The sequence below is a fragment of the Vulpes vulpes genome, chromosome 13 (genome assembly GCF_048418805.1).
Source record: "Vulpes vulpes isolate BD-2025 chromosome 13, VulVul3, whole genome shotgun sequence".
NCBI lineage: Eukaryota > Metazoa > Chordata > Mammalia > Carnivora > Canidae > Vulpes > Vulpes vulpes.
In genome coordinates, this window is record NC_132792.1 from 103,959,177 (window position 1) to 103,971,966 (window position 12,790).

At 33.4% G+C, this 12,790-nt stretch overlaps 1 protein-coding gene and 1 non-coding gene across 2 annotated transcripts in view; both read right to left on the bottom strand.

Moving 5' to 3' along the window:
- CCDC178 (coiled-coil domain containing 178) overlaps positions 1 to 12,790 on the bottom strand; it is a 371,851-nt gene that overhangs the window by 343,262 nt on the left and 15,799 nt on the right. Inside the window, exon 4 of the mRNA XM_072733713.1 lies at positions 6,793 to 6,815. Within this exon, the coding sequence (XP_072589814.1) occupies positions 6,793 to 6,815 (23 nt within the window). The remainder of the gene's footprint in view (positions 1 to 6,792; positions 6,816 to 12,790) is intronic.
- LOC112918977 (U6 spliceosomal RNA) lies at positions 2,476 to 2,582 on the bottom strand. Its single transcript, XR_003234792.1, has one exon. It is a non-coding gene; the product is annotated as a U6 spliceosomal RNA (small nuclear RNA).

Consider the following 12,790-nt stretch of genomic DNA (forward strand, 5'->3'; position numbering starts at 1 on the left):
CAGGTGCCCCCCTCAGTGCCTGTCAGCCAGTCACCCCATCCTCCTGCCCACCTCCCTTTCCACTTCCTCTTGTTCATTTCCCAGAGTTAGGAGTCTCTCATGTTCTGTCTCCCTCACTGATATTTTCACTCCTTTACCCTTTATTCCCTTTCACTATTTTTTATATTCCCCAAATGAATGAGACCATATAATGTTTGTCCTTCTCCGACTGACTTATTTCACTCAGCATAATACCCTCCAGTTCCATCCACGTCGAAGCAAATGGTGGGTATTTGTTGTTTCTAATGGCTGAGTAAGATTCCATTGTATACATAGACCACATCTTCTTTATCCATTCATCTTTCGATGGACACCGAGGCTCCTTCCACAGTTTGGCTATTGTGGACATTGCTGCTATGAACATTGGGGTGCAGGTGTTCCAGCGTTTCATGGCATCTGTATCTTTGGGGTAAATCCCCAGCAGTTTAATTGCTGGGTCTTAGGGTAGTTCTATTTTTAACATTTTGAGGAACCTCCACACAGTTTTCCAGAGTGGCTATACCAGTTCACATTCCCACCAACAGTGCAAGAGGGTTCCCCTTTCTCCACATCCTCTCCAACATTTGTTGTTTCCTGTCTTGTTAATTATCACCGTTCTCACTGGTGTGAGGTGATATCTCATTGTGGTTTTGATTTGTATTTCCCTGATCATAATGGGCTTTATACCTTATGGTAAATTTATAGAAATTTATGACATGAATGCCCTGAAAATATTGTAGGGGATATTAAAGCAGTTAAAAAAAAAAAAAAAACGGACGGCCTGCGTGGTTCAGCAGTTTAGCGCCACCATCAGCCCAGGGTCTGATCCTGGGGTCCAGGGATCGAGTCCCACGTCGGGCTCCCTGCATAGAGCCTGCTTCTCCCTCTTCCTGTGTCTCTGTCTCTCTCTGTGTGTCTGTGTCTCTCATGAATAAATAAAATGTTAAAAAAAAAAGAATTGGAAAAGGGGGTTAATATTGCAAATAATTTAAGAGCTATTTCTCTAACTTCAGTTCACCAGTTTCTGGGGTCCCATATAAATTACAAGGACCAAAATGATTCTTCAGATTTGAAATTAATAAGGTTTTAGCAAATATCTAAATTAAAATGTTCTTTCTTTTCTAAAGAATTTTTCTAGGGCACCTGAATCTTTCACAGTTGGTTAAATGTCTGCCTTAGGACCAGGTATTAATCTCAGGGTCCTGGGATCCAGCCCTGCATCAGGCTCCCTGCTCTCCCTCTCCCTTTCCCCACAGCTCATGCACACTCCTTCTTGCATTGCATGCTCTCTCAAATAAATATCTTCAAAAAAATTTTTTATAAATAATTTTTCTAGGTAAACCTTTCATTATATTTAAAAAGTATTTTCCTCTGATAAAAGTTACAGGAACAATAGTATCAACAACAAAGCAGAGAGTGTTATTTTTATTAACTTATTATTTTTTCTTATTAAAGTATTACAAATTAAAGGAATTTTAAACGGACCAAAAACATTAATATAATATAATCCATAATTCATTTATTTTAGATATAACCATATAACATTCTTATGATATTTCAATTTTTATAAAATTAGTCATAAAATATTGTATGCTACTTTAGTACATGACGTTGTTTCCCGTATATTTGACTACAGTTTAATATTTCTGATGGTTGCATATTATTTGTCTCATTGTAGCTCCACAGTTCATTTAAGAAAGCCTGTTTATTATGTGGTCATGGAAATATTCATTATATTTTTCTCCTTATTTTAATTTCATTTTTAAATATTTTTGTTAAATAATCTAGTATATTTTTTCATTTGAAAATTTTAAAAAAATGTTGAGTCATCAGTATGCTACACACCTGAAACTAATGTTAACAATATGTGCAAACTATACTAAAAAATTTAATTAAAAATAAATAAAACATTCACACCACAAAAAAAGTAAAATAAATAAATAAATAATAAATAAATAAATAAATAAATAAATAAAAAAAAGCATGTGGGTTTTTAGAGGGGGAGTGTGTAAAGGTATAATTGGGTGATGGGAATTAAGGAGGGCACTTGATGCAATGAGCACTGGGTGTTATATACAACTGATGAATCACTAAATTCTACCTCTTAAAATAATAAAAAATAATAATAAAAGTAAAGATAGAAAAATAATTGTCCCAGCAAATAATGTTCTCTCTACTGGCTTGTAACACCAATTATACGATATATTAAATTATTACACATAATTGAATCTATTTTTGTGTCTTTTATTCTAAATTTGTGTTCATTTTTGGGCCAGCAAAATTGTTTTAATTCTTACATATATTTTGATTGCGGCAAAAGTCACATAACATAAAATCAACCATTTGGAAGTGTAAACTTCAATGGCATTTACTACACTCAATACTGTGCAATCATCATCCTCATCTAGCACCAAAACATTTTTATCACTTAAGAAGAATAGCCTCATTTATTTTATTTCAAATATGGAACACTTCATGAATTTGCATGTCATCTTTGCATAGGGGCCATGCTAATCTTCTTTGTATCATTCTAATTTTAGTATATGTGCTGCTGAAGTGAGTACTAGCCTCCCATCTCTATGAATTTACCTGTTATACATATTTTATATAAATTGAATCATACAACAGGTAACTTTTTGTATCTGGTTTCTTTAAATTAGCATGCTGGTTTAAAAGTTTATCCATGTTGCAGCATGTATCAAAATTACTTTTACGGTTGAATAATATTCCATTGGATAGCTGAAAAATTTAAGGTTATTTCTACCTTTTCGCTACTATGAATCCTGATGATATGAACATTTGTATATAAGATTCGTCTGAACACCTATTTTGAAATCTTTTCTGTACGTACTTCAGAGTGGAATTGCTTTGTCATATGGTAATTCTAGGATTAACTTTTTGAGGAACCACCAAACTTTTTTCAAAGTGGCTAAACCATTTTACATTCCCACTAGCAATGTATGAGGTTTCCAATGTTGAATAAAAGTGAGAAGAGTAAGCAACTTTGTGTTGTTCCTGATCTTAGGTTGAAAACTTTTGGTCTTCGCCATTAAGTATAATTTCAGTTGAAGGTTTTTCATAAATGTCCCTTATCAGCTTTCCAATCTGTTTTTTGAGATGTTCACATGGATTTTCCCCCCTTCATTTTATTACTGTGGCTATATTGTACATTATTTTTTTGTATTTTGAACTACCCTTACACACCTAGGAGAAATCTCACTTGGTCATGATATATAATTCTATTAATATGTTACTGGGTTCAGGTTGCTAGTACTTCATTAAAGATTTTTGCATCTATATTCATAAAGCCATTGGTCTACATTTCTTTTTGTCATGTCTTTATCTGGTTCTAGTATGAAGATAATGCTGGCCTCATAGAATGAATTGAAAAGTGTTCCTTTTTTGTTTTACTTCCAACATACTGTGTCTCTGTATCTCAAGTGAGTCTCTTATAGGCAGCATATAATTGAAACATGTATTTTTATCCATTCTATCACTCTCTTTTAACAGTAAAATTTAATCAATTTTCATGAAAAGCAATTACTATTAAGAAAGGACTTATTTCTGTCATTTGCTATTTGTTTTCTACAATTCTTAAATATTTTTCATTCTTTAATTTCTCCATAATTGCCTTCTTTTGTGGTTAATTGATTTTTTTCTAATGTATTTAGTTTCCTTATTGGATTTATGTTGATGTTTTTGTTTTATAGAATTTTTCTTAGTGGTTCACTAGAGACTATAATTATCATCTTAACTTCATAAAAATTAAGTTTGAATTAAAATCAGCGTAGTTTCAGTAGTATTACAAAAAAAAAAACCTCTGCTCCATTACACCTCTGCTCCCTCCCTTTATGTTGTCACTTTTACAAATTATATATGTATGCATTGTGCCCATTAATATAGATTTATAATTTTATCCATTTAAAAATTATATAGAAAAATAAAAGAGATGCAAAATAAAAATGCAACCACACTGAATTTTCTATCTTTGAAGCTACCTTGTTTATTTCTTCATATGGCTTCAAGTTACTATCTAGTGTCCTTTCATTTCTGCCTAAAAGACTACCTTTAGGATTTCTGATAGAACAGTCTGCTAGAGATAGATCCCCTCAATTTTTGTTTATCTGGAAATATCTTAATTTCTCCTTTTTTTAAAAGGATATTTTTCCAAGATTCAGAATTCCTGTTTGAGGTGTTTTGTTTTTTTCTCCCAGGACTTTAAATGTGTCATTCCACTGGATGTTTGCCTCCATAATTCCTTTTATTTTTTAAGATTTTATTTATCTATTTGACAGAGAGAGAGAGAGAGAGTACAGAGGGAGAGGAAGTAGACTCTCTGTTGAGCAGAGAGCCCAATTCAGGGCTCAATTCCAGGACCTGAGGTGGAGGCAGATTCTTAACCAACTGAGCCATCCAGGTATACTTGACCTCCATAATTTCTGATGATAAACTATTATTTTTTGAAGTATCTTACATATTTATTTGAGAGAGAAAGAGCATGAGCAGGGGGAGGGGCAGAGGAAGAGGAAGGAGCAGACTCCCTATTAAGCAGGGAGCCTAATGTGGGACTCGATTCCAGGACCCTGAGACCATGACCTGAGCCAAAGGCAGATACTTAACCAACTGAGCCACCCAGGTGACCCCTGGCTGTTATTTTTATTGAGGATCCCTTACTCTTGATGAGTCACTTCTCTCACTGCTCTCTTTTTTTTTTTTTAATATTTTATTTATTTATTCATGAGAGACACAGAGGGAGAGAGAGGCAGAGACACAGGCAGAGGGAGAAGCAGGCTCCATGCAGGGAACCCGACGTGGGACTTGATCCCGGGTCTCCAGGATCACGCCCTGGGCTGACAGCGGCACTAAACCACTGGGCCACCCAGGCTGTCCCCTCACTGCTTTCAAGATACTCTTTGTCCCAGGCTTTCAATGATTTGACCGTAACACGTTGATCTCTGAGTTTATCCTGCTTAGAGTTCACTGAGTTTAGTAAAAGTATAAATTCATGTCTTTTATGAAATTTGGGGAGTTTTAGCCAATGTTTCTTCAAATATTCCTTCTCCCCCTTTTCTCTTCCCCATTATACTTGAACTCCCACTATGCATATATTTGTTTTTGTGATGGTATCCCTCAGATCTATTAGTTCATTTTACTTCATTCTTTTGTCTTTCTGCTCCTCAGCCTGAATAATCTCAATTGACCTATTTTCAAGTTCACTGATTCTTTCCTCTGCCTGTTGAAATCTATTGATGAACATCTCTAATTAATTTTTCATCCAGTTATTATACTTTTCAGCTCCAGAATATCTACTTGGTTCTTTTTTATAACATCTATTTCTTTATTGATCATCCTAATTTGTTGAGACATTAGTCTCCTGGTTTTAACTGTCCATAGTTTCCTTTACCTCTCTGAGACTATTTAAGATAATTAATTATTGTCTAATAAGTTCAACATTTAAGCTTTCTTAGGGCCATTTTTTTAAATTTTCTTTTTCTTTTTTCCCCTTGTTAGTGAGACAGACTTTTTTTCTTTGCCTGTTTCATAATTTTTGTAGAAAACTGGACATTTTAAATAGTTTAATGTGAAATGGAAATACAATAACTTTCCCTCTGTTGGGTCTGTTGTTGCTACTTATTGTGGGTTGTTGTTTCTTTGGTAGTTCCAAATACATTTTGTATACAATGCCTGTATTCTTTGTCATGTGTGGCCACTAAAATAAGTGTTTCATTAGCTTACTGGTAAACTCATGTTTTGTTCAGGTATCTTAAATAACCTGGAGTCAAAATTAAAAAAAAAAAAGAAAGAAAAAAAGAAAGAAAGAAGGGGAAGGAAAGGAAGGAAAAGGGAAAAGGAAAAGGAAAAAAAAAAACACTCTTCTAGTTTTAGCAGACTAACTCTGTGTTGAAGTATTCCTTCAATGCTTACCCAGGCTGTTTACAATTCTGCTTCTACTTTTAATTGTTGCCCACACAGACCCTAAGGTCAGCCAGAAATAAAAGATCAGGGTTTTCTTGGGTCTTCCCTGAATATGTGCCTAGCTTAGTCATATGCATGCCCTTCTTGATTCTCCAGGATATATAAGAGCTTTGAAAGCCCCTTTTTCCCCTATGTATCTCTTCTTTTCCAGGCATTTTGGTCTGTCTAATGTTTATCTCAAATGTTAATTCACAGCTGCAGACGTGGTGGCAAGACTATGCCTTTAAAGGCTTTCAGTAAACACTGCCTCTAAGTGGTTACAGCTGAGTGATTGCTCAAAGTCAGGCAAAACAAAGACAAGCCTTTGTGCTGGTTCTTTGAAAACCCATCAGACAGGTCAAAACACTGAAACACAATTCTCTGAGAATAAGGTCCATATTGTTTTTTCTGGCACTAGCAATCTGCACCACAAATACACACTGCTCTCTTCATGGCCAACACTGATCTGGGGGCTAGAGGATGGCAAGTGTGCGATTTATAGTTCCACAGTGCTCTCCTAATACAATGCAACAGACTCTTCATTAACTTTTCCCCTAGTTGTTGTCTTTTACTAAATTCAGATTTCTACAATTCTGACCAATGTTTGCCAACCTTTTCTTGTGGTGGGACAGAGTCCCAGAGATCCCTATTTTACCATTTACAGTAATATCATAGTTCTTATATTTTCAAAAAATACATTTTAATATCAAATATGAAAAATTCTTTTAATTTCCTGTTTATTTTGCAATAAAACATACAGCACCTTAGTCATTAAAATGTAAACATAAAAACAATTTTAAAAGAATGAAAGGTGCTTACCATTCTTCAAAAGAAGTTTCAAACTGTCAAAATAAAAGATCTCAGTAAGAATCAAACTTTAAATATCTCAAAAAATAAGAGTAGACTTAGCTTATATTTGAAATCACTGATAGAACTCTAAGTACTACTTAACATACCCCATTATACTTTTGTCAAACGATGTTCTGTTATTTCTAAAACAGATATATACATTTCTACTACCTAGTCCTTTCATTATTATCCCCACCTAATTTTTCCTACCTTCATCTGTGTTTCCAAATCTCATTCCTTCATCAAAAGCCTGTTCAATGCCACTTATTCCCAAAAGACTTTCCATATAATCAGAGGCACTTTATATCCATTAAATTTTAATACATAACCAAAGAATGGAAAACACTCTTGGGTAAGATCACAAATATTTGGTTTCCCATAGTGTCCCTCTTTTATTTTAGACTATAAACTCTATGGTAGGAGTCATGATCTACAGATATATTCTCAGAGTATCCTGGGCCATTAGTGACACAAAATACCAAAAATACAAGGAATACACAGTTATAATTTTATGGGTTTCTTAGATAATCTCTAATTCCAGATGTTAGGTTGGGCACACATGATTACTTCTTTTCAATTCCCATGTCATACCAATATTTCTGGAGAAAAATATATGTCAATAAAATCATTGTAACATATATTATACAATTCCAGAAATAGAAAGAAATCAGATGGATTATCAGTGAAAATAAAGCAAAGAAAAATATAACTCAGAAGAAAAAATGAAAACCATTTCAGGAGAGGTAAAAGGCTTCTCTGTGGAGCACATGAATGTATGTAATAATAAGTAGGTGATAATCAAAGTAAAAAACTGAAGGCCTGCCTGTGGTGAAGCAGACAAGTCATTGCTTTCCATTCTCAAAATCTAGAATACATGGCTGAGAAGTTTTTTTTTTCTTTGTATTTTGGGGTTTTTTTGCAAAAAAAATATTTTTAGTAAAGTATAAGATACCTAAAGTAAGGTCCACATCTCATAAATGGACAGCCTGGGGAATTTTCATAAGGTGAATGCACCCTTATAACTAGCAAGCATATCAAGTAGATGCCTTCTTGTCACACCATGAGAAGACCTCTCTGGCCACACTGGAGACCCATCTAAGACAGAAAGGCTAAGAATGGAAGTTGTGGTTCTCGAGAGAAACAAAACAGAGCCTACCTAACTAGCAGAATCTCACATAGAAAGAAACTAGTGTGTAAGAAAAAAAAAAAAAAAAAGCTGGTGCATCAATGCATGAAAATATTTTAAGGAGTTACAACAAACTCAAATGTACGCTTATTTAAATTAAAAAGCTGCCTAATCCCTGGGTGGCGCAGCGGTTTGGCGCCTGCCTTTGGCTCAGGGCGCGATCCTGGAGACCCGGGATCGAATCCCACGTCGGGCTCCCCGTGCATGGAGCCTGCTTCTCCCTCCGCCTGTGTCTCTGCCTCTCTCTCTCTCTCTCTCTGTGACTATCATAAATAAAAAAAAAAATAAAAAAAATAAAAAATTAAAAAAAAAACCATTTAAAAAAATAAAAAATAAAAAAATAAAAATAAAAAACTGCCTAAACATATTACTTCCTTTTTACAAAGAACTCCAGTATAAATTTTTATATACTGGATAAAAGTCTTTGATGTAAGCAGGCTCTGAAAGCTGCTAAAAAAACAAATAACAGCAACAACAACAACAACAAAGCCAGTAAAAACTTATGCTTACAACCAGTAATCAGTCTGGTCCATCATAATAGCAAATAACAAAAAATAAAAAAGAGTATACAAATATTTGAGGAATAATTAAGAACATAAAAAACAAGAGAATTTACTAAAGATATAACAGAAATGCTGGGATGCACAAAAGTGAATATAATAAAAAATTCAAGACATATATATACACATATATATATTTCTCCAAAATATTAAAAAAGAAAGATGAAGTTTAAAAATGTTATCCAAATATGAAAAAGGACTGAAATAAGTAATCATTTCATTACCTATACGAATGAGAATTTAGTTTATTGTAAAATTTACATTACAAATCAAAAGGAGTTAGACAAGTCAATGAATGATATTAGGGTAATTTAAACAATTATTTAGAAGAGGTAAAGTATGTGCCTCATGCCATAAAATGGTAAACTTCAGATGTAAAAAAGCCAAAGTACAAAAAAGAAGTATTGAAAACAAGAAAACATTTTAATAATCTTGATATGAGGAAAATTTTGTTAAACAATACAAAATTTGTCAGATAATGGATTGATTTTACATACAAATTTCCCTATGAAAGAATACTATGAATAAGTTAAAAATTAGTACAAGCAGAAAAAAAAAACTGTAACCAACAGAAGAAGAGAGAAAATGAGATAGAAGAGATTAAAAATGCTTCTATACATATACAAAAAATATCAAATACAAAAAAATTTTTTGGGAAAACTATATGAACAGAAATTAATAGAAAATTAAATGTGAATGGGCAGAAAGCATAGAATGCTCAATTTATGCATGCCAACTGATCTATATATATATTTTAGCTATATCTATATGAACATGTACATACAATTACATATACACAAATATATGTTAAATATATTAATATGTAAAAACAGTAATTTAACATTAAACTTACATTACGTTTTCATACATTTGCCCATGTCCGTCATTACCTTATATTTAGACCTCCCCTCTAAACTAGTTTCAGTATTTGCTATACTACTGAACTTTTCTTGTGTTAACAGTATAATAGATTTAATGGGATCTAAAAAAACTTTTGAAGAGATTAAATTCATCTACAAAGTTTAAAAAATGCAGTTGTTTGAAATCCCAATTGGTTTTCCATGTAATATGATGAGTGTATTCTAAAATTTGTATGTACCAAGAATAACCAAAGAAGTATAAAAAAGAAAAAAAGAGGGAACTACCATAGCAGATATTGAAACATATTATGAAGCACGTTTAGTAAAATAAGGTATTGTAACAGAGAGGTAAAAATAACCAGCAGAATAATGGAGTCAGGAATAGATACAATTATGTATGAAAATTTGATATATGATAGATAATGCACAGCTGATTTCTAAGAAATGACTGTTTTTTCCAATAAAATTAATGTTACAAAAAAGTAATTTTTCGTATTTTTATGAATGAAAATAATGACCTATTCCATTCTCTGTGTATACACACACACATACACACAAAGCAATTCCACATTGTTTAAAAAATAAATCTGAAGCAAAAATATTTACTATTTCAGAAGAAATATAAGAAAAATTTTAGGACTCTGCAGTATGGAAAGAGTTCTTAAACAAGATGCAAAACATTTAAAATAAAGGGAAAGTGATAAATGTAAGTACATTAAAATTAAAAACTTACTTTAAATAATAGATATCATAAAGTAAAAAAAACTGAGAGGATAAGTTTAAAATATATATAACAAACCAAAGATAGTAATTTGTTCCTACAGGTCTATAAGAAAAATCCAAATAAACCCAAAGAAAATGCACAGAACTAAACAGGCAGAGAAGAGAATGAGCATTCAATGATTATATTATTAGTTCCTAAACTAATTAATAATTAGGATTTTATATAATACTTTTCTAACAGAAATTTCATAGATTAAGGCCCAGAAGTTAGAGATAATCAAAGCTAGAGCAGAATGCTGAAGGGACATGAGTTTCTTGGTATTGTCTGAGGTAACTAATGTGATCTCAAACTAATCAGTCATCTGGCAGCTTGAGTAGGACAGGCAGGCCAAGACAGCCTCACTCACAAATCTGGTGGTTTGTGCTGGCTACAGGTTGAGCCCCTCTCTATTTTGTCATTCATCGTCAAGGAGGCTATATCAATTAGGCTCATTTACAGGGGAAGCTTAGAGGAACAAGAAAGTGACAGCAGAGGCTTCAAGGTCTCTTGAGACTTTGCTTAGAAGTTGTGTATTTCTTCTGATACATCTATTGTTCAATGCAAATCCCAAATCCAGTCAATATTTAAGGGTTGGGAGAATAAGGTTTGCCTGTAATGGAAGGAGGTATAAAGGACAAAGAGCCATTTTTAATACCCCATTATCTTACCTTGATCACAAGAATATACATGCCACCTATGTACAAAAATTTTCGGACTTAAATATAAGTGCTAAAACCATAAAACTTCTAGAATAAAACATGACTTGGGAGTTTGCAATTCTTAGACCTAACACCAAAAGCATAAGCAACAAAAGAAAAAAATGAGAAACTGAACTTCATCAAAATTAAAAACTTTTATACACCAAGGGACATTATAAAGAAAGTGAAACACAACCTACACAAAGAAAATGTTTGCATATCATATATTCATACAGTCTACGTCTGTTGGAAGCTCTGCATTAGCTTCTTTCCAATTTTGCCTTTTGTTCTTCAAAATGTTTTAATTAATCTTTATCTTCAAGATGCCACATTAATTGTATATTTCTCAAATAGACTTCATGTTCTAGACACAAATTTTATCTCAATTAAAACAATTAAGAAAATTGGAATAAAATATGGACTTTAATTAGCAATGATGTATCAATATTGATTCTTTAATTGTAATAAATGTACTATCCTAATGTAAGTTGTTAAAATAGGGAAAATGTGGTCAAGAGTATATATGAAATCTCTATATTATCTTCTCAATTTTTCCGTAAGTCTTGAACTGTTCTAAAATGAAGTTTATTTTAATAAAACAATACTATTTAGGAGAACATAAAAATGGCTGAACTAAACGAAAGTAAATTGGGATCCCTGGGTGGCTCAGCAGTTTGGTGCCTGCCTTCTGCTCAGGGCGTGATCCTGGAGTCCTGGGATTGAGTCCCACATTGGACTCCCTGCATGGAGCCTGCTTCTCCCTCTGCCTTTTCTTGCCTTTGTCTCTCTCTCTCCCTCTCTCTCTCTCTCTCTCTCTCTCTGTGTCTCATGAATAAATAAAAATAAAATCTTTAAAAAATAAAATAAATGATGTTAAAGAAAAAAAATAACATGATCATAGCTTTTGAGATATGAGGTTAAACCCAATCAGATTAATTAATATGAAACCCCAAAGTTCTTATGGGAATTGTAACATTTTGGACTAAAAGACAAAAGATTTAAAATGCAAAGACAATTCCAATTTATGGCAGTGTTATTTTTTTTTTAATTTTTTTTATTTATTTATGATAGTCACAGAGAGAGAGAGAGAGGCAGAGACACAGGCGGAGGGAGAAGCAGGCTCCATGCACCGGGAGCCCGATGTGGGATTCGATCCCGGGTCTCCAGGATCGCGCCCTGGGCCAAAGGCAGGCGCCAAACCGCTGCGCCACCCAGGGATCCCTATGGCAGTGTTATAGATGAAATTGTGTCCTCCTAAAAGTCATATGCTGAAACCCTAATCTCTAATGTGACTGTATTTGAAGATAAGACCTTTGAGGAGATAATTAAAGTTAAATGAAGTCATAGGATGGGGTCCTAATCCAATAAAACTAGTGTTCTTATTTAGAAGATGAAAAGATACCAGAGCTCGCTCTCTCACCATCTGGGCACAGAAGAAAGGCCATGTGAGAACAAACACAGCTGTTTACAAGCCAGGAAGAGAATCCTCAGTATTGTCAACTGTGACAGCACCTTGATTTTGGACTTCCAGCCATTAGAACTGTGAGAAAATAACCCTTTGTCTATGTATTCTAGTCTGTTGTATTTTTTGGCAGCCTGAACAAACTAATACAGAAAAAAAGTTTGGGATAGTTACTCAGGTCTATTTCTTATGGAAATCTAAGTACTTATCAGAACCAAGAGCTCAGAGAGTAAAGCAGAGACAAGAAGAACCACAAATTAGGGAACTATCTTCAGAAAGCAAAACTGAGTTCTAATCAAGATATATTTCTTAGACTTACATGTTGCTAGACCTAACACCATGTGCCCTCATAAATTTCAGAATTTTGGGCACCAGTGAAAGTTATGTCTTTAATTTCTCCCCTTTTTGAATAACAGTGTTTATTGTGATAGCTTTGTCC